Consider the following 20,296-nt stretch of genomic DNA (forward strand, 5'->3'; position numbering starts at 1 on the left):
TCCTGGGCACAACCTTCCACCGACCCTTACAAATGCCTTTGCATCTAGCCTCCTCCTGACTGGAGATGACAACCCATTGGCCCATTTATGGGTGGTGGAGGGGCAGGGACTACAAAGGGACCCAAAGCATCCCTGCGGTTGTGCACTTTATTTCGCTGTGTACGTATTTCAAACAGTGCTTCTTGGGGGCCTCCTGTGGTGGTGGACTCTGCCTGTGTCATCCACACAGTCACATGCGATGCTTGGAATTCTTCCAGCTACCCGGAGACTGTTCTACAACTTTACTACCACACTGCTCTCCTCCTTCAGCTATAGCCACCTGTCTCTAGCCTGGCCTCCGAGTACCCTGCTGTGGGTGGGCAAATGCTGGCCTTGGAGCCCTGCTTTCCTACTGCCTTGCACTCTTACAAGCCAAGCCAGCAAGCACAGGGAAAGGCACTTTGCAGCTACTACACTACCTAGGCTGGAGGCGAGCGATGGTCCAGTGTTCAGGTGAAGGGTGGGGCTGAGACCAGCCTGACAGTCTCTTCTCCATTCAGTTGCTGCCCTGTCCTTCTCTTAGCAGCTTCAGGAGGTGCCATGACAGAACCGATTGTTTATGGTTTGCTCCCCTGCTGGACAGCTGGAGAGAGAAGATCCTTGATGGATTTTTGAAGGGGTGAGGCGCATGTGTGGAGATACGCACCCAGAGTTTATCATCACAAGCGATTGTGCAATCAATGCTACAGTAAGGCAGGGCGTAAGTGTGCTGGGTTAGACAGATGTCTCTAGTCTTATCAGATGGGGAAGCAGGGAGGGGATTTTCTTTATAGAGCTGTGTCTTCAGCCTCAATCCGGGGTCCAAAAAGCTTCTCAGCGGTGGCTTTGCCATCATATTTGGGCAGGTTGCCACCAAAATCTGCTGGCAAGATGTCAGCATCGATCTCCTGATAGAAGGACTCTAGCTCCTCCCCATGCACAAAGACCTGGAGTGAGGCAAGAAGGAGTGACACAGAGCTGAGCATAGCAACATGCACGGGAGCTTCCAGACTCACAAATGGGAGCACATCTGCCTAAGAAGCATGCCACAGCCCTGAGGAAACCAGATGATGCCTGCACCAGTGAGTGACTGGTGTTGGCCCTCATCAGACTAACCAGGGGCTGCACAAGCACTCTTCCTTGCGGGGCAAGTTTGTTTTCCCAGCTGGTGCCCAAAGAAAATAGCTGCAGTGGTGATCTTAGCATGGTGATGATGCACATGGGCATGGTGAGCTTGATGCAGTGAGCAGGTACCCCCACCTCTTCACACACCCCTCCATGTTCGACCCATTTTCCTATAGGGGCCAGTCTCTGTACATAGCTGCCAGCTCCTGTGCCCAGCCGTTGCTGGGAAGAGCTCAGTAGAACTCTGGCTACAGGCAACACTGCAGCTCCCTGAGAGGCTGATAAACTAGGTTTGATGTTTCTCCATTTAGCGAGTCACTGCTTGTTTCCTAGTCTGGCACCAGCAGAGTCCGCCCAAGAGCAGAGAAACCACTGGCCAGAGACGCAAAAGACATCGCTCTATCCTGGGTTTTCTTTGCTTCATCCTGATTTGGGTCAGAGCCTGTGTGTTCCCAGATCCCACCACTCTCTGCTTCTGCAAGCACAGTTCATTCGGGCCCTTCCCCTACACTCACCCTCTCCAGGAGTTTGCTCTTCAGGAAAGGTTTGACCACGTTGTAGGTAGTGGTGAAGTACCAAGGCTGGTGGATGAAGTGAACGGCCTTGAATCGAGCTGGGAAGGAGTCCTACAGATCCCAAACCCATACACAAAGTGTTACATGGGCAGCGTGGGCATACCAAGAAAGCAGCAAATGGGAGGGGCAAGACAACTGTGGCATAGGTGGAAACGGTAACCCCAGATGGGCAATTTCTTTCTTCCTCATCTTCTCCCATCCCCCTATTCCCTGTTAAAACCCCACTTCTTGCATTCATCTTGAGGGCCTTTTTGTATTACCCATCTACTGCAGAATGTGCATCCTCTTCTGCCAATGCACAGAGCCAGTTGTGTCCTAAGGAATTGCTAGGGCAGCAGTGGCAACTCACGGTCCCCCAACCACAGAAGAAATACCTCTCTATAATCTGGTTTTCCTGGCAGGGGCCGCTGGATTCCTCTGTCTTTGGTCTGATTCCGAAAGCACAGAATCAGTCACATTCTGAGAATGAATCTTTGTCCAGCCCAATAGTATCTGAATTGGGATAATAGTGAGGATGGTGACTTTCAGAAGGAACTTTTTGCTGGGGCTGAGGGCATGAAAAGATGGTCTTGCACAGTGATGGCAACTAAATTTGCACTGCCACACGGGGCAAAGAGCAGCCCAGGGAATGCCACACCTGGTAGGTGGAACTGCATCTTTGCAGGAATTATGAACTTCTATTGAACCTGTCGTACCATTCTAGTTTCAGCCTCTCTGTAAGATGCTGCTTCCAGCAACAATGTTTGCATCAGCCAGTGAGTCTTGGCTGCCCAGTATAATCCCTGGAGGGAGCCAGAACTGACTGAGGAGCACTCCAATACGGAGAGTAATATGTGGGAATATGTGGAGGCATATTCCCTAACTAAAATACCTTCGTGCTGCTATCCTGGACTAATCCCTTCCCTGGCCAGTCTGATTCCTCATGGCCCTGCAGATGCCTCGGGGTTTGTTTGCCACTGTTTGAGTCCCCTTTCTTATGGGTAACTTAACCCTGCATTCCTGTCTTGTTGCTACTTGGGGGAAGCAGACGGATGGCTTCACCTGCAGCATATCCACCATCTTCTTGAGTTCAGAGGGTTTGATGCCCGACGCCTGCTGCATGGTGAAGCCCTTGAAATTCTCAATGATGCAGAGTCCATTGATCTGGGTCTCTTCATTCTCCAGCAGCTTCTCTAAGATAACACAATATGCACGAAGAATCTGAGCCGGTGGAAGAGAGACAGAAATCATTATCATGCAAGTGCAAGGGCCTGGCTGAGTCCAGCCTCTATGGATCCTCTGGCATGGTTCCGCAGAGTCAGAGTATTAGCCCGTGTCCCGTTCAAATTCCAGCTCTGCCAATTATGTTATGCCTGCCTGTATTATGTTTTCTTCCTCTCGTCTTATCCACATTATGCAGCGTTGCTGTGTGCTGTTAAACTGCTGCCCTGTTCCACACCAGTGGCCCATGCATTTCAATGCTACATGAGCAATTCCCGCGTATACAGAGCCAAATTCAGAGGGAAGTCTAAGATGGGGCACCATATGAATCCAGACCAGTCAAGAGAACATGTAAGTTGCACTAGTGCAGACTCACCTGACCTGCTGAGTGTACTTGGGCAAGTCCTTTCCCCTGTCTGTGTAATGGGGACAGCAATAGTGACCTAGCTTTGTAAAGTACTCTGAGCTCTGCAGATGAACCAAGCTAAGTGCTGTTAGCATTGTGACACCTGCTTCTCCTGGCCTGCAGAGTGCATTCAGGGTTCCCTTAGGCTGGAGCATGCTCTGTCCATACAAGCAGAGCTGCCTGGGATATTACTTACTAACATCAAGCTTGGGGGAAAGAGCTTTGCGTAGACCTTGATGCCCAGAATGGGAGGGGTGGGACCCCATCCTCATTTCCTGCGGGAAAGAGGAGCCTGGGATCTGACACCCTTTGGAGTGCATGGGAAGTGGAGCTCTGACATGTCGGAGCAGCACGGCTGAACTGACCTCATCAAAGGTGATCTCCTCGTAGTCCCAGTTCTCAATGTTGAAGAGCATCACCACCCGGCCGTATTTGTCCCTGCTGGCCAGGATGCCGGGGTAGCCAGCCTCAATGGTGCTGCGCACAGCTTCAGGTGTCAGGTTATCAAAGAGTTCTGGGTACTGCTGACGGAAGTTTACATAGCCTGGAGTCAGAGAGAGAGAGAGAGAGAATGCCGGGGTCTGGGATAAGAACAAATTCCCTTTCCTGATGTCAGCACCAGGACCTGGCTCTGACTCCAAGGAGAGGAGATGAATAGAGAGCCAGGGAGTTTGGTTCTAGATGCTGCTGGATTTTGTGTGTGCCCGATGCAGGATAGGGTGCAGTTGCCCAAAACTCCAATCAGGCCTGGTCCATGTCAGTCACAAGAGGGCAGGGAACTCTCAATTCGCTGTACAAGTGAATGGTCCTCCACAGGGCAAAGCGCTATCCCAAGAGGAATCTACCAGCTGCAGTCAGGCCAATGCCACATAAAAATATAAGAAGGGCCATACAGGGTCAGACCAATGGTCCATCTAGCCCAGTATCCTGTCTGCCAACAGTGACCAATACCAGATGCCCCAGAGGGAGGCAACACAATAGGTAATCTTCATGTGATTCCTCCCCTGTCCCCCATTTCCAGACAAACAGAGGATAAGGACACCATTCCTACCCATCCTGACTAATAGCCATTGATGGACTTAACCTCCATGAATCTATCTAGCTCTTTTTTGAACCCTGTTAAAGTCCTAGCTTTCACCACATCCTCTGGCAAGGAGTTCCACAGGTTGACTGTGCACTGAGTTCTACTCAGCTGAGATTCAGAAGTACCACCCAGAACAGAACATTTCCCTTCTTTCCTACCTGGTACCCTGAGTTTGAAGATGCCTAATTTGAAACCAGTGCAGCTAAAATCCTGCTCCTGTCTGATGCATCATAACTCTCCCCATTTGGCAGCCACAGTTGTCCTTCCCCAGCACTTTCTAATTTCAAGAGCCCCAGCTGCCCCCCCCCCCCCCAATGGTCCCTCTCAATCTTGGGAGCCTGCTTATTGGTTTTGATGATGTAGGGTTGTTTTGTTCCTTCTCTGCTGGGTGACTTGCTGCACTCTCCTATAGCCAGGCCCTACCCCCAAGTCCCGCTGTCCCTGGCATCCTGTAGCCATTAAAAGCTGTCAGGCATGAAATGAGGAAACTCACCCTGGGAAAATGCCAATGGACAAAATGCCTCTTCTGCCAGCAGCTTCTGCTTCTCTTCCCATCCAGCACCACTAATTACTGCCTCGTTATCCCAGACACAGAAACAAAGGAGCCCAGAGGCAGAGCCAAGCAGCGTCCAGAGGTTTGTGGACCTGGCCACCACAGTCTGGGGCCCCCTTTGCATCACCCCAACCTGCCTCCGCCAGGTCAGAACACAGAGACACTTCAGTGGCCACTGTCTGTTGGAATCCTAGGGCAAGAGCTTCCAGAGGAACTGAGTGCCTCACTGCTCCGGCCTGTCCCTCTGGCATCATTTGCTTGTCCCACAACCTCCAGTCCTTCATCCCACCTCTTACCCTTTCCCCTTACACCCGCACCCTAGCAGCAGCTGGAGTCACTGGGGAAAATGGCTACAGGATCCTCGCCACCGTCTAGAGAGGTGCAGGACATCAGCACTCCGCAGGGTGTCAGACAGAGGGGATGGATCCTGCATGGTGCCCCATAATAACAGGCCAGGGGTGGCCTTGCCCCCAGCTTGGGGCCTAGGGGAACTTAGGAAGAGGAAAGGAGTGCTGCACCTTTCAGTAGCTCATAAGCTCTGTTGACATCGAACTTGCGGGCACGGATGAAGCGAAGGAAGAAGCTGTCATCCTTTCCTTTCACCTTCTCTGCCACTGCCTTGCACAAATCCTCGCCCCCGCTGGCTCTCTCATGCACCAGCTCCCGGAGCTCCTTCACGGCTGACTCCCGCTTCTCCTCTGTCTCGTTCAGCTCGTCCTTTGCCTAAGGGGTGGGATGGCAGGAGACAGGGGCCTGATGCAGCAGTAGCAGTACTTAGATTCAAAGTGAGGTGCCTGGACCCACAACTACATGGCCAAAAGAAAGCATCCCCAAAGCGCAGGCCCCTGCTGGTGACTTCATGTGCCATTTACTCCTGCTTTACTGGTTCCCAGACACTCCCACTTCGACTGTAGGAGAGAGGAGGCCTGGCAGCCTGTCCAGTCACCCTGGGCCCAGGACTCTTAGGCTGTGTCTAGACTACAAGCCTCTGTCGGCAGAGGCATGTAGATTAGACAGATCAGCAAAGGCAAATGAAGCCGCGATTTAAATGATCGCGGCTTCATTTACATTTACATGGCTGCCGCGCTGAGCCGACAAACAGCTGATCAGTTGTTTGTCGGCTCGCTGCTAGTCTGGACGTTCCCCCTGTCGACATCAAAGCCCTTTGTCGGCAGCCCCGTTATTCCTCATGGAATGAGGTTTACCGGGGCTGCCGACACAGGGCTTTGATGTCGACAGGGGGAACGTCCAGACTAGCGCGCGAGCCGACAAACAGCTGATCAGCTGTTTGTCGGCTCAGCGCGGCAGCCATGTAAATGTAAATGAAGCCGCGATCATTTAAATCGCGGCTTCATTTAGCTTTGCTGAACAAACAAATCTACATGCCTCTGCCGACAGAGGCATGTAGTTTAGACGTACCCCCAGTGTCCTGGCCTCCAAGCCTCCCATGAGGGACTGGCCACCTCTTCCCCTGCATTAGCAGCAGCTGCAAGAAGAGGTGGCTTAGGATACCTGAACTCCAAGGGGCAGTTCTAGATTTGACATTAGTGAGGGGCTATTACTGCTCATGAAATGGGTATCTGGCCGCAGGTAGGCAGAACAGAGTCAGGTATCACTAATTACTCCCTCGTTATGCCAAACACAGATGCCCTCTTCCCTGCTCTTTGAATGCCCTTCTGATTAACCTAATCTAGTTAAGGCGTTTCCATGGCACCTCAGTCCTGACTTAAAGCATCTTTGCAGCCCTACATTGCTGCTATACCAGTTCTGGGGCTTCACCTTGCTCTGCCAAAGACCCTGCAGCCTGCCTTGTTGCCCCCCCCCCCCCCCCCCCACACACACACTTTCACTATTCTCCTTCCTTGAGCTTTGTCAGATCCCCTTGAGAGGCGCCAAGATGCCTGCTCCCCCTTGGCCTGTGTTTCCCCTCCCTCCCTCTAGAGTGGTGTTATGCTCCAGGCCCTGCTCTGGGGTGGAGGATTTGGGACGTGTCTCTGCCTTGCTTGGCAGATTCCGTGGCATGGCCTAGCCTGTTCTCCGAGTTCGCCTGTGACCTACTGGCCACATCGCTGCACAATTCCCAGGTTACGGAGGGAGGCAGCTGTGCTGGTGACTCTGTGGGGATTCAGTGTCCCATCGCTCCTTAAATGAGAGGAAGCCGGCAGAGTAGCACCCTCAGACAAAGGATCCATTGGGAGGATTTCCTCTGCGATCAGAGCAAATTAATCCCCTTCCTCACTCTGCCGGAGGGCACCCATCCCACACTCCAGTGCAATGCCTTATCCCTCTCTTCTGTCATGCCTTTCCCTAGCTGCCTCATGGCTGAGACTGTGCCTCCTGCTTCTCCCATACACTTGACTTGCCCCTTCTTCTTTCACCGCCCCATGGGTTCATTTGTGGGGGCAGCCTTTTCCTGCTCCCTCAGAAACACTGCAAAGGGATTGCATGCATGCCCTGGCAGGGATGGGGTTAAAGCACCACCCCAGACAGCCACTTTTCCCTGCGCTCTGCTAGCAAAGGGTCCGAGGAGCCTCATTAGCAGGTTGCCAAGTGGCCGTGGAGGCAGGGTACAAGCCACAGGAGAATAGACCACCGTGCAAATATATTGTACACAACCAGGCCAGCTGTTGAAGGGCGCTCTGCCCCAGCTGTGTACTCAGAAGCATCTAGCAGCCTGCATGATCAGCAGCACTGTGGAGGTGGGGAATGACCACGTCTTGTCTGTGTAACAGGAGTAATGTGGGGCAGGGAGCGCCGATAGGTAGTAGGGGATGGTGAGCAGAGGCAGAGCCTCAGATGGTTCAAAGAAGCAGATGTCCTGTTCCCACCTCCTTAATACCTTCTGCTCCCTGCTTCCCAGCCTCCTGGTAATGTGACTTCCCCACAGGCCTGGGCTCCCCTGCCACCTTGCCATGCCGTGGCGCTCACCTTTTGCATGGTGTGCAGGGGGACTTTGTCACACTTTCCAAAGACGGGGCCGTGGTCCTTGGTGGTAAGTCGCTCGAGTTTGGTGCGAAGGGCTTGCTCCTCCTCGGAGACAATCCGGAACGTTCCAGTCTGGGAGCAAAACCGCAGCTAGATGAGACCGCCTGGCAAGACTCGCCCTAGTAAGTGCCCCGGCCCTGACTGGTCCAGGCCTGGGGTGGGTCTGTGCATCCAGCAAGCCCTGAGAGCAGAGATGCCTACTGTGCCCAGAGCAACATCCTGAGATGCCAGCTCCCTGCACTTATCCAGCAAAGGTAACAGGGCCATCATGGGAGTTGGGGGGCCTCCCTCAGCCTGGTGGAGGTATTAGGATCTGTGTTGGGGTCAGGAGGGGGGATTCCCTCAGACTACAGGAGGTAATGATGTCTGTGTTGGGGACAGGAGGGGAAGGGCTCCTTCAGACCATGAGAAGGGGAAGGATCAGGTTCCGGTTTATATAGGGAAAGAGGTTGCAATTGGACCCGTGTCAAGGTTGAACAGGGAGAAGGTTCCCTCTGCCACTGTTTAAACTCCTGCACTTAGCATGGACTGACACAGTAAAACTAGTTTATATGTGAAAGAAGCCTTCAAGCCTGTGAGACTGGCAAATGCCTTTACTCCTTACACACAAACCCCTCGTTGACACATGTGATTACCCAGGCAAATGGCCTGGCTTGACTTTGTGGGTGCCTTTGAGGAAAACCCTGAGGAAACATGGTCCTTGCTGTGTCACTGTGGGCCACACGAGTGCATGGGGCCAATGGGAGTTGCTCAGAGAACAGACTTGGCCAGCCATGAGAGGTAGTAGTTCTGCCACCCAAGAGTGGCCCCCTAAAGCTCTACAGGGAATGATTTGGGGGTCTCGCTGTTAGCTTGAGAAACAGAAGGCGCTGGTGCCACCAGAAGTGTTGGGGAGAGGAAGGCAGGGAGGAGATGAGTTTCCCTGATGACTAGAGCTGTAGGCTCTATAGCAGGAAGAGAAATGGGCCTGGAAGGTGACAAGGTGTGGATCTGATTCAGTCATGGCAGCGGGATGCCAGCAGGAATGTTGCAGTCCATGGCACTGAGCTATTTCCATGGCTTCCATAATGTGTGAGCTAACACTTCAGCCATGACTGGTGCAGTGAACACCACATAAATACTTGCGTGGCAAGCCACTAGATCACTCCACCCCACCATCACCTTTGAGAACAGCATCAGTTGGTGGGTATGCCCATTAACATCAACAGTGATCCAACCTGACTGCCAGCCCGAGACACCCCCCCACCACCCAACTGGTGGGGGAATTGGGGAGTCAGGTTGCTGTGCACTTCACCTGACCCTGGCACTCTGGATAAGGAATGTTTACAGCCCAGCTGGCTTTCCCCGGCTCTGTTAGAGAATGGAGAGCAATGGCCCATTCTTGGCAGAGTTCTCTGTTCGTGCAGCTAGAGAGGGGACACATAAAGCTGAGCAAAGGAAGTACTCACTATTGCAGACATGCTGCTTCCTTATTGTCCACGGGACACTGAAAGAGACAAGGAAGAATCCCACGTTAAAAGCTGGAGAAGCATTTCCAAAGTGTTTCCCAACACCTGCCCTGAATAACAGCCAGGTAGCTGTGCCCTGGTCTGAACTCAGCCTGCCTTGCGCCCACTTCTACAGGAGTCAGGAGAGAAGGTGAAGAATTTGTCTGGAGATACTATATAAATAGGATGCCAACCTCCCCCATTCTTAGTTGAGATAATAATGCCACCTTCTGCCCATGGAAATCAAGAGATTCTATAAATATTAAAGGTTAATGTTTGCCAAAGTAGCCCTTGAATTTGAGTGTCTCTCTTCAGGCTCCCTGTGCTTCATTTTTCAGGGATGCTGAGCTCCTCGCTGGAGTTTTGGCAAACTCTGTATTCTGAGCGAGAATGAGATCCTGGAGGGCATCACCACAGACTACATGAGCTCAGTCAGTCAGGGTCCATCTTGTTCATTCATGAAAGATAAACACCTCTGTGGTCATGAAGCAGCTGGAGTGATTTGAGGCAGCAGACCAAATTCAATATTGAATCCTGGTCATGTGCCACCGGAGGTATGTTGTGCATATGTTAAGAAGAATGTCAGCTAGTCCCACGACCCGATAGGTTTCTGGTGGATACCTCACACAGCTCTACAGTACCTCTAGAAAGCTAGAAGAGTCTTTCCAGGCTGCCAGTCGCATGTTTCTTGCGGCCAGGGGTGCCTAGTAGGGTTGGTCAACTCCCAGGAAGGCGCCTTCCCCCTTCTAACTCCAGGGCTCTCCATTCTCTATGACAAGGGTTACACCTCGTCCACAAGAGTTTTGCAGGAACATGAAGAGGAATGCACAGAAACCCCTTTTGTAATCTGAGCCAATATCTTGAGTTCATTCTCTTGATGTGAGAGCAGCTCCCCCGACCTGCCTGAAATTTTATGAAGAGCAACAATATGTTCTATTTCTATCAAGCTCTTAATCCCAAAGGAGCCAGAGTGCATTCCAATTCATGGAGCAACTTTCTGACTTCATTGGGGCTGCTGCACAAGTCTAACTGGGAGAAGAACTTCCCAGTCTGTCTAGGAATTGTTTCATTCCCCCACGGACAAGTGGGTAATTCAGTCCTGTGGTACCCGGTACCATGCTGCCAATGCACTTGGATCCTGAACTGGAGAACCCCCTGCTATACCTGCCTGAATAGTAGGTCATCTCTGTGCTTGGACCTCAAATCACTAGATGTCAAAACAACACAGCCTGTCTTCCATGCATGATCCACTCCTTCAGGTTCCTCCATTCTCTGACAGGCAAAAGCCCCTGTTTCATCTTATTGCCCAAATCCTAGCTGTGAAGTTTGAATGCATGTTTTGAATGCATGTCTGAATGCATGCATCCTAGTTTGAATGAATGAAAGAGCAAATTATTCTCCTGACCAACTCCCACCCACAGACAGTAGGACTCCTTTCATTATGGTTGTGCCCAGCACCCTATTCTCTCCCGGAAGCGGGTTGATGTTTCTGCTTGACTTGCTGTTCTCCTCTTTGAAAAGTCAGATCCATTTCCACAGAGGGACCAGTTACTGGGGCTAGCCTAGGAGCTGAACAGAACCAGCAGGGAGTGTTCTGAACAGACAAACAGACCTTCCCTCCTCAGAACCCAAATGCCCTGTTCCCAAAGCTCCCAGGAGCAGCTGCAGGTAACTCAGGGACTGAGGCACAGCCCAGATAGGCAGCCACAAAAGGCAGCTAGTTGTCAATACGTAACAGGGAGGATGAGCTGCAAACACAAAGTTCACCGCCAAGCCCCTTAGAGCAGCTTCTGCTGCAGGAGGGGGACTGGCAGGTTGGCAGCAACATCTGCATAGGGCTCTCTGTCCAGTAGGTCTCCCAGCCCTTCCTGTCAGTGAAGCCAGTCTCTCTAGAACTATTCAGGTCAAAGCCACTCCATCCATGACAGTGGTTTCCCCCCGGTTTGTTGTCTATCAGACTGGGAAGGGAAGGAAGGGGAGCTGTCTTGCTTAGGGCATTTCAAACCACGACTGGACTAAGCCCCAGAGAACGGGTTGTATAGGGCACGATCCTTTGTTGACCTTGGGAGCAGGCAGGGGGCCTGGTTTAACATCTCGATTACTATGAGCATGAGCCTCAGAATCGCGAATACTTACCGGGGAGATGCAAGAAGCCAAATCGTCCTGGAGGGGTCAGCGTCCGCAGCTGGGGGGCACCGGAGCACAGACCTGACACAGACTGTGAGGGAGCAAGCAGGGCTGGAGTGGAGCAGGGGGAAAACCAGGCGAAAGCTTTGTAGAGTCACCGGGTTGGGATTAGGCCGTCACAAGGCATCACTCACAGCGGCTTTTTAATTAAGTCAGCTCAAAACAGGCAAGGGCCCCCATTAAAAATACAAAAGGCAGATGAGGAGTGGGAGGGAGGGAGCAAGTGGCCTCTTGGCTGGCAGGGGTGGGGAGAGGGGGAGCCAGCCAGTGGGCTCTTGGGCCGATTAGTGAAGTATAAAAGCTTCTTATTGTGTAACTGGGCCTTGCTCATTAGTGTTCAGCAGCATAGAAAGGAGGGGGGTGGTGGCAGAGGAAATGGGCAGAGTGCCACTCCCTGCTTTTGGAAAAACTCGGTGTGTCCTCAAATGCAGAGAGACCAGGCTCCATGGCAGCAATCTCTGAATGGAGACTAAGGAGGGCGGGGGGGGGGGAGGGGGGATGGAGAGAGGGCAGGGCCCTAGTGATATTTGTGTCTTCCATGCTCTGGCTCTTCCCTACTCCCACCCAAGAGCTCAGGGGAGAAGCAGTTGCCAGGTTGCTTTCAAGCCCTGCTCCCGGGATTAACACATGCTTCGGCTATTAGAATTTGTAAGTGAATTTGGTTATGAAAGCATGAGGGCCTGGCCCTGGAAACTAGGCAGAGTGCACTGAGGTGCTGGACAGCTATCCCTCCCCCCTGCAGCTCTGCTGTTCCTCCATCCCAATTTGCACACCACTTGCTGGTCCAGCACTGGGTTCCTACATGCACTGCTCTGCCAATGCGCTTCACTTGCTTCCCCAACCCCATCCCTCCCTCCCCCAGCCCACCCGTCTGCCCTGCGCCCTGCTATTGCACCCTGAGGTCTTGGCTGGGCTGCTGTGTGTCTGCCAGTCAGATGAACAACACACAGCTATTCTGTGGTGGTTGTTTCTTTTCTGAAGTGAAAATATGGTTAGGATTTGTAAAGTACCCTGATGCAAATGTAGAGAGAGTGAACTGTGGATGCAGCCTTTTCCTCTTGCTATGGAGCAGGTATCATGTTAGTAACCACCAAACATCCTAGCCTTGGTGCACAGTGCCTCTGGGATACAATTATAGACCTGGAACAGAGGCAGCCTTTTATGATGTTCACTGCCAAAGGCAAGACAATCTCATTCCCCACAGGAGACAATCTAACTCCAGTTGAACAAAGTGAGTTCAGATCACCAAGGTAAATACACTGTGGCCCAGGGACCAGATTGTCCCTGGGGATCTCAGGTAAAGACTCTTAGTGGTAACCTTTGGAGCCTGAAATCAATCCACTAAAAGAGGACTTTGGAATCTCGTTTAAATGTGTAGAAAATATGAAGAGGGAAGGGCTCAGATTCCTTGCTTGGGTAACTCAGCTAAGTTCAAGGAGCTTTGAGCCTAATCTACAATTCCTCTTTGTTCAATTTTGTTACCATCTTGGACTTGTTCATTTTCTAAGCGGACTTCCTGGATTCTAGTGGGTTTGGGCTGCAGTAAGTACTTGTACCCTCTCCTGTGCCCCAAGTTTCAGTTTTTAGCTGTGATGGGGTGGTTCCTCCTTTTTCTTGTCTTGTCAGATTCACCAGCAAGCTACATTGGCCAAGAACTCCACATCCCATCAATATCTTTCGGTAAAATGAGATCTATTTGCTTTTGACCCTCACTTCCAAATGGCTGCCCCTGGGCCTTTCCCAAGAGCTGTTCAATAACATGCCCATGATGTTTCTGTCCCACATCAAAAACTGTCATACAGCTGACTAAATTCCAGCCTGCTATAGGCACACCCTATAGTCAGTTCCTCAGTCTCTGCTTCATAACCAGGGTATTTCTGTGGAATCTCCTATGCCCACCGGACCTCTCTTTGCCAAGTAATTCTGAGCTGAAATTGAGGACTTTTGCCAAATCAGCCTTTTATATGGCTGACTAGATTTCAGTGATCACTGGGCATCCCCCAGACTCTTCCTTTCACTGAACACCAAACTCAGAGGCTTAGCACACAGTCAGAGGGTTGCATTAGCCACTGGGTGAGTGGTAACAAAGTTGGAAGTCACAGCTAGCTTTTTGCATCTTTCCATATCTGCAGATCCTTTCACAACTGGTGCTGCTGTGACAAAATCTCTTCTCTCTTTGATAAGAGGAGGATCTAACTTCCTCTTGAAGGACACTTCATCCTTGGGAACAAGGTAAGTGAACACAAGGGCCCATTGAGAACCACTCAATCTTAGCCAGGCTCTTATTCTGAAGGAGGCTGCTGAGGGGAGCTCCAGCTAAGTGGCTGGTGCAGGAATGAAGGGTTTTACACAAGGCATGTTTTGTAACACTGCTAGGATTTAAGGATTTGAATTCCATATCATTGCAAGGCAAACGGAATTGAGACCCTGCTGGGAGGGAGGGAGGAAGGAAGGAGACACATGACTTGGGAGGGGGCAGGCCTAGGGAGAGGTGAGGAGGAATGGCTTCTGCCAAAATCACTGAAGTTTGATATTCCATCCTCCAGGGATTTGCAACTCTGGGCTCTCCTGGTGCACAGTTCCCACTGTAGACTATAATGCTACCCCTTGCCCACACTAAAAGATCTGGAGCATCCCCTGCTCCACTCCCACCCGTGGCTCAGCCCAGCTAGTAGGACAATGCCTGATGCTAAGAGCTATTGCTAGTGCTGGGTATGACGTCTGCTCTGAGAAGCCCAGCCAAGGATCCAGGTCCAGTCACAATGGAGGCTGCCTGGGAAGGTTCCGGATCCTTGGGAATTTCTCCTGCTTCAAAGGGTGAGCGTTTCCCTCCTGACTTTACCTGGACCCATGACAAGCACCTTCCAAATGTACAGTTCTTCCCACTGAGCAGTGTCCATCTCCAGAACAATGGGCCCATTGTGATTAGTTGGGTGCCGGCGGCTGCTTTGTCTGTGAGTCAGTCAGAACCCCTCGCAAGCAGGTTGTTGGAGTGGAGAAAATGATGATGATAATTAAACCATTGTTTTGCCTGGAAGCAAGAGCAATTATCAGTAAGGGCTGCACCAGGAACCCTGGACTCCCTCCTGCAACTGGGGTGGCTGGGAAGCCTTCTCTCTCTGGGAATCCCGGAGAAACAGCAAAACAGAGCAGGCCATAAGAGCCCTACCACTGCAAAGATCTTGTATTTATTGGCTCTTCACTCCCACACAACGTGCCTTCCTCTTGGAGATGTCCTGAGGCTGTGGGTCCTAAGGAGTTTGACTGAGGCTGTGCTGAGTAGAAGCACATGGCAGTGGGAGAAATGAAGGGGAAAAGAAAAGACAGTTTGCCAATGGGCGTAGGGGGAGCGGTGAGAAGGACTAAGGTCCCCTTGGAATAGCACAGTGGTTCCCAACCTTTTCGAGCATACGGACCCCTTTTCGATCTATTAAAATTGTATGGACCCCCCCCCCAAACAATATAGCTGTTTTCAAACTTTCCATTACTTGACAATGCGACAGCTAGCATGTCCCTTGTCCCATCTCTTCCTCAGCTCCCGCCCTGTCCATCCCCTGCCCATCCATGTCCAGGCACAGAGCCCTGGGGGAGAAAAAAAAAAAGAAAAGGGAAAGAAAAATAAGGATCAGGCCCACCATGGGACTGGAAGGGGAGAAATGGTCACAAACAGTGAGTCCCGGGCAAGAATCCCCTGGTGGAAAGTCCCACTCCCACAATGGGCCCGATCCTTACTTTTAAACTTTCTGCGGACCCCCTACAATACTGTCGTGGACCACTAGGGCTCTGCAGACCACAGGTTGGGAGCCACTGGAATAGCAGATGAGAGATGTTGTCCTAACATGCCTCCCCCATGTGTTCCTCCTGACACATGTGGGGATACAAGAGGAGAGTTCTCCTTGCAGGACTCAGGGGGCTGAGCATGAGCAGAGATGAGAGAGGCCAATTTTGGGGCTAGTTAGGAACAATGATTAGTTGCCTGCCTCCAAACAGAACCAGTTTCTGCCCATGAAGTTGCAGGATGAGGGTGGAGAATTGTGAGGAGGGGGAGGGAGAAGATCTTCTGGGATGCACATCAGATTTTATGACTCATTTCCCCTGAGAAGGGCATGTGCATGTGGATCGGTGGGTGCCTCCACTTCTGCTATAGCATGAAGCCAAGCTGCATGTCCCACTCACTTACTTGTCAGTTTACTGTTACATTTCCAAGGTTTGTCTCAAAGAAAAGGATTGTATAAAATGAAAGCCTGAGGTTCCCCTTTCTGGAGCCCAATAGTGGCTCTGTTTGGCCCCTCCATCTCATCTGTGTGTGCAGGGGACATGAACACCTTTGGCCACTCATTGCCAATGTGTCAGGGATAAGAAAATCCCTTTGGGTACCTCTAAACTGCGGTGCTATTTTGGGGTACTGCTGGTATCCTGAAATAGCTATTCCGCATCTTTGAAACAAACTAATTATTTCAAAATATAACGGGCTCGCTATTCTGACATCCCTGCAAACCTCATTCCACAAGGATTAAGGGACATTTCGGAATAGTGATTTATTTCAAAAAAAGTGCTGTGTAGATAGCGCCAAATTACAAAATGAGCTATTTTGAAATTAACTCAAAATAAGAGTAGCTTATTTCAAGCTATGGGTGCAGTGTAGATTCGCTCTTTGTAACCCAGATTTGGAGAGAACGCGGGATGGAAAGAATGGTATGAAACTTTTCATAGGAGAGGGCATGTTGTGTAGCCAATGCTGGGGTACTAGGAGTCTCTCACTCCTGGATTCTCCTCTTGTCTCTTCCAATGACTTGCAATGTGACCTTGGACAAGTCACATCCCTGCTCTGTGCCTCAGTTTCCCCATTTGCAAAATGGGGACAGTAGCACTCATCGCCACCTTTATAAGGCCAGGACTGAGGTTTTAATAAATGCTTCCAGAACATGGTGTGATCTTCAAATGAAGTTGCTAGAGATTTGTTATCCATTGTAACATGCTGCCTAGTGTGTATGTTGCACCCCTGCCTGCTCCTGGATGGAGTCAGAGCTGCTCCATGTTTCAGGAGCCTTAAAATGCTGACAAGTAATGGAGGTTTTCCTTTCATTCAAGTGAGAGGTGCCTGTGCTTTCCCACAGGAAAATCTGGATGTTCTCTCTATAGTCATTGAGAAGTTTTGAGTGGCCAAGGGGGGCAGCACAAGGACAGCCAGGAAGTCCCAGGTGTTGCAGTATATTTGCTGCACATCATTTAAAATCTCAGACCCTCAGTGACACCAGCAGGCTGCTGCTGAGAACCCAAGAACAGAAATTGTTCCTCTGGGCTTGGCACAGGTAGCGACCTCAAAGGAAGCAGGGGTAGAGGAGCTATCAGACCTAGAAGACAACAGGCAACTGCTCTCAGCTGCATTGGACATGGAAGCCTTCGGGGATAATAAGAGGGAGGCCACAGATTGTGTTAAGCAGACCCTGCCAGGAGTCCCGAGTGGTACTCATCTGTTTCCCTGCCTGCTGAGGACCCCTGAGCTGGAGCTGGTGAGACGTTAGCTCCCATTCGGCATTGCTCTTTTCAGTGGCTCCTGTCCCTGATTAATGCAAGGCTTACAAAAGCCCTAACTCTGTGCTTGCTCTGTGTACAGATCATTCAGCTAAATCCCCATTTCTGAAACACAGGTTAAACCCCCTCACGCAACAAAAGCTGCCCCTTGTCTCCCAGTGCTTAAGGAGTTTACGCAAACCCTGATCCCAGCCACATGGGAGGGGAGACTCGGAAGAGGAAGTGCAGCTGATGCAGCAGGGAACATTGGGGGCCTATAAGGGCTTCAAGGAATCCCTGAATCATGAATGGGCATTTTGTGCAGGGTCAGCACCTCAGCTTCACATTCCCTCACTCTGGTCTCTCCATGTGTCTGCATCTTCCATTCAACCAGAGCAGAAGGTTCCTGCATGATACTCACAGGGGGCAATCCAGGGGCACTTCTTTCTCAATGTGGGAACTGCCCAGCCACTTCAAAGCACCTTCTAGGGGGTGTCTTGTGTGCCCTCCCCTAGCTAGTGACGGTCTCAGGCCCATAGCTGATCCACACAAGGACTTTTCACAGCAGTGTGATTGGCCCCAGATAGTTCCACTATCCCTGGACCTGGCCTGGTGTCTCCATACCATGCTATGCAGGCAATACCAGTGTTTGTGTGACTTGCTGTCCCCAGCTGGGACTCTTCTCTTTGCAGGAGGTTCTCTTCCCCTGGAGAATTTATCGCTGTGCAGAACCTGGCTTACTGTTGGGGAACAGGCTTTAGAAATGGTTCCCATAATTGGCAGAACCCCCAGGATTCCCTACAATGTCTCCTTAGGGAGAAAGCCCTCCAGGATTCTCTGTGGGAGTGGGAGTTCTTACTCCCCCGTGTTGGTACTGTGGCCTGAGTCACACTCTAGCTTCGTGATCCTGTAGATAGATCATTCCTTTCCCTGCCTATCTTAAGTTTCTCTCTTGGCTCTCACCTGGAGTTCATGGAATGGACACAGCTTCATGTGTTTGCTGCAACTTGTGAACCCTTATCAGTGCCAATGGGCTTGATCCTATGCTCACTTATGTTGATGGTAAAACACTCATGAATTTCAGTAGTACAGGGTCAGGCCCAATGCCAGCCAGCAGGGGCTTTGCAGCGAATATGCCTGAACACTCTGACCTAAAGACCTGGTCAGATGAGCAGGGATGAGGAACCTTTTTTGGGTCAGGGGCCACCGACCCACAGAAAAATCAGTCAGCTCCCCACCCCCCACCCCCACTGACATGGTTCCCAACTGAGAAATAGAAAAACACTCCCCACATTCCCCTAGCACACCAGAGCATAGTGGGGCCCAGGCTAGTAGATTGAGCAGGGGAGTGTCAGGGGAGTGCCAGAGGGCTGGTGCATCAGCGCGGGCTCCCCAATGCTAGAGGGAGGAGCCCTAAGCCTCAGGGGCCAGATCCGGGCAAGCTGAGGGCCACATCTGGCCCCCGGACCTTAGGTTTCCCAACCCTGGCTTAGACACAGCTCTAGGGAAAACATTTGCTAAAGCAATCCTGCTGCTTCTACATTTGGAGACTTGTCCTGTGTGTCACAACATAGTACCATCGCTTTGCAAAGTTGTGACAATACTGCCTGTCACAAGCAAGAGCTTCCCCCCTTTGTCAACTGATGGTGATTTATTATTAACCACATTTCAATTAGAGGGTTTTGACATCCTGCAACTTGTAAGAGAGACCTTTAAAAATCAGGACAGTGTCAAGAAACCAGAAAAAGGTGGCAATCTAAGTGACTCCGACAAGGCTTGGCTTTTGTGTAGGCCCTACAAGATCAGTTTTTTTATTTTTCTGTGATTCCCAGAAACTAGAGAGAATTTTGCATTGGATCAGAACTATTTTAGGGTCAGCCACATTTAAACTTAAATGATGACGAGTCTTTCAGTTAATATGAATGAATAATGAGGTTGCCTTGGTCACCTGGCTGTTAACACTGATGAAAAGATGTCAATTGCTCATACAAGTCCCATGTGGATTAAGGTATTAAAATAATATCTAATCACAGGAGGCTGAATTTAGGAAGGAACAATCAGTTTCACACATGGGGAATGTCCGGACTTAGTTCGGACTAAGGATGCAAATAGAGATGACCGAAGTAGTTAACGAAGCGGGGATTTAAATATCCCGTGCTTCATTAACATGATCTTGCCAGCACACTAGTTCGAATCACAGCTGATTCGAACCAGGAAGTGCGTGCCGGGGACGTGTTAGTTTGGACTAAAGCCCTTAGTCCGAACTAATGTTATTCCTCAAAAAATTAGGAGTAATGTTAGTTCGGACTAAGGCCTTTAGTCCAAACTAACGCGTCCCGGTGCGCACTTCCTGGTTTGAATCAGCTGTGATTCAAACTAGCGCACCAGCAAGATCATGTTAATGAAGCACGGGATATTTAAATCCCTGCTTCATTAACTACTTTGGTTGTCTCCATTTGCATCCCTAGTCCGAACTAGGGATGCAGTGTAGACGTACCCGTACAGAATGGGAAGCAACTGTCTAAGAAGGAGTACTGCAGAAAGGGATCTAGGGATCATAGTGGACCACGAGCTACATATGAGTCAACAGTGTGATACTGTTGCAAAAAAACCAAACATGACTCTGGGATGTATTAACAAGAGTGTTGTGACCAACACACAAGAAGTCATTCTTCTGCTCTACTGTGCATTGATTGGGCCTCAGTAAGAGTATTGTGTCCAATTCTGGGCACTGCATTTCAAGAAATGTGGAGAAATTGGAGAAGGTCCAGAGAAGAGCAAGACAAATGATTGAAGGTCTAGAAAACATGACCTAAAAGAAGACTGAAAGAATTGGGCTTGTTTAGTTTAGAGAAGAGAGGACTGAGAGGGGATATGGTAGCAGTTTTCAAGTATCTAAAAGAGTGTTACAAGGAGGAAGGAGAAAAATTGTTCTTGGCCTTGGATGATAGGACAAGAAGTAAAGGGCTTAAATTGCAGGAAGGGAGGTTACGGTTGGACATTAGGAAAAACTTGCTGTCAGGGTGGTTAAACACAGGAATAAATTGCCTAGGGAGGTTGTGGAATCTCCATCACTGGAAATATTTAAGAGTAGGTTAGATAGCCATCTGTCAGGGATGGTCTAGATCGGGGTGGGGAACCTTTTTTGGGGTGGGGGCCACT

The 20,296-nt window shown here is 50.6% G+C and overlaps 1 protein-coding gene across 1 annotated transcript; it reads right to left on the bottom strand.

Annotated features, from left to right (window-relative positions):
- Nucleotides 1–504: 504 nt before the first annotated feature.
- Nucleotides 505–11,709, bottom strand: RLBP1 (retinaldehyde binding protein 1). Its single transcript, XM_006139291.4, has 8 exons — nucleotides 11,570–11,709; nucleotides 9,395–9,432; nucleotides 7,890–8,018; nucleotides 5,480–5,684; nucleotides 3,690–3,868; nucleotides 2,760–2,918; nucleotides 1,659–1,769; nucleotides 505–965 (listed from the first exon to the last, which is right to left on the bottom strand). Exons 2-8 carry the CDS (start codon nucleotides 9,404–9,406, stop codon nucleotides 807–809), a joined length of 954 nt encoding a protein of 317 aa, XP_006139353.2. The 5' UTR covers nucleotides 9,407–9,432; nucleotides 11,570–11,709; the 3' UTR covers nucleotides 505–806.
- Nucleotides 11,710–20,296: the final 8,587 nt, after the last annotated feature.

The sequence above is a fragment of the Pelodiscus sinensis genome, chromosome 14 (assembly GCF_049634645.1).
Source record: "Pelodiscus sinensis isolate JC-2024 chromosome 14, ASM4963464v1, whole genome shotgun sequence".
NCBI lineage: Eukaryota > Metazoa > Chordata > Testudines > Trionychidae > Pelodiscus > Pelodiscus sinensis.

Bases quoted from the DNA above. Each gene is read 5' to 3' on its own strand.
- RLBP1 (XM_006139291.4), bottom strand. The intron at 2,919-3,689 runs GTCAGTTCAGCC...CCACCGGCTCAG, and splicing joins AGGAGATCACCTTTGATGAG to ATTCTTCGTGCATATTGTGT. The intron at 1,770-2,759 runs GTGAAGCCATCC...TGGGATCTGTAG, and splicing joins AGATGGTGGATATGCTGCAG to GACTCCTTCCCAGCTCGATT.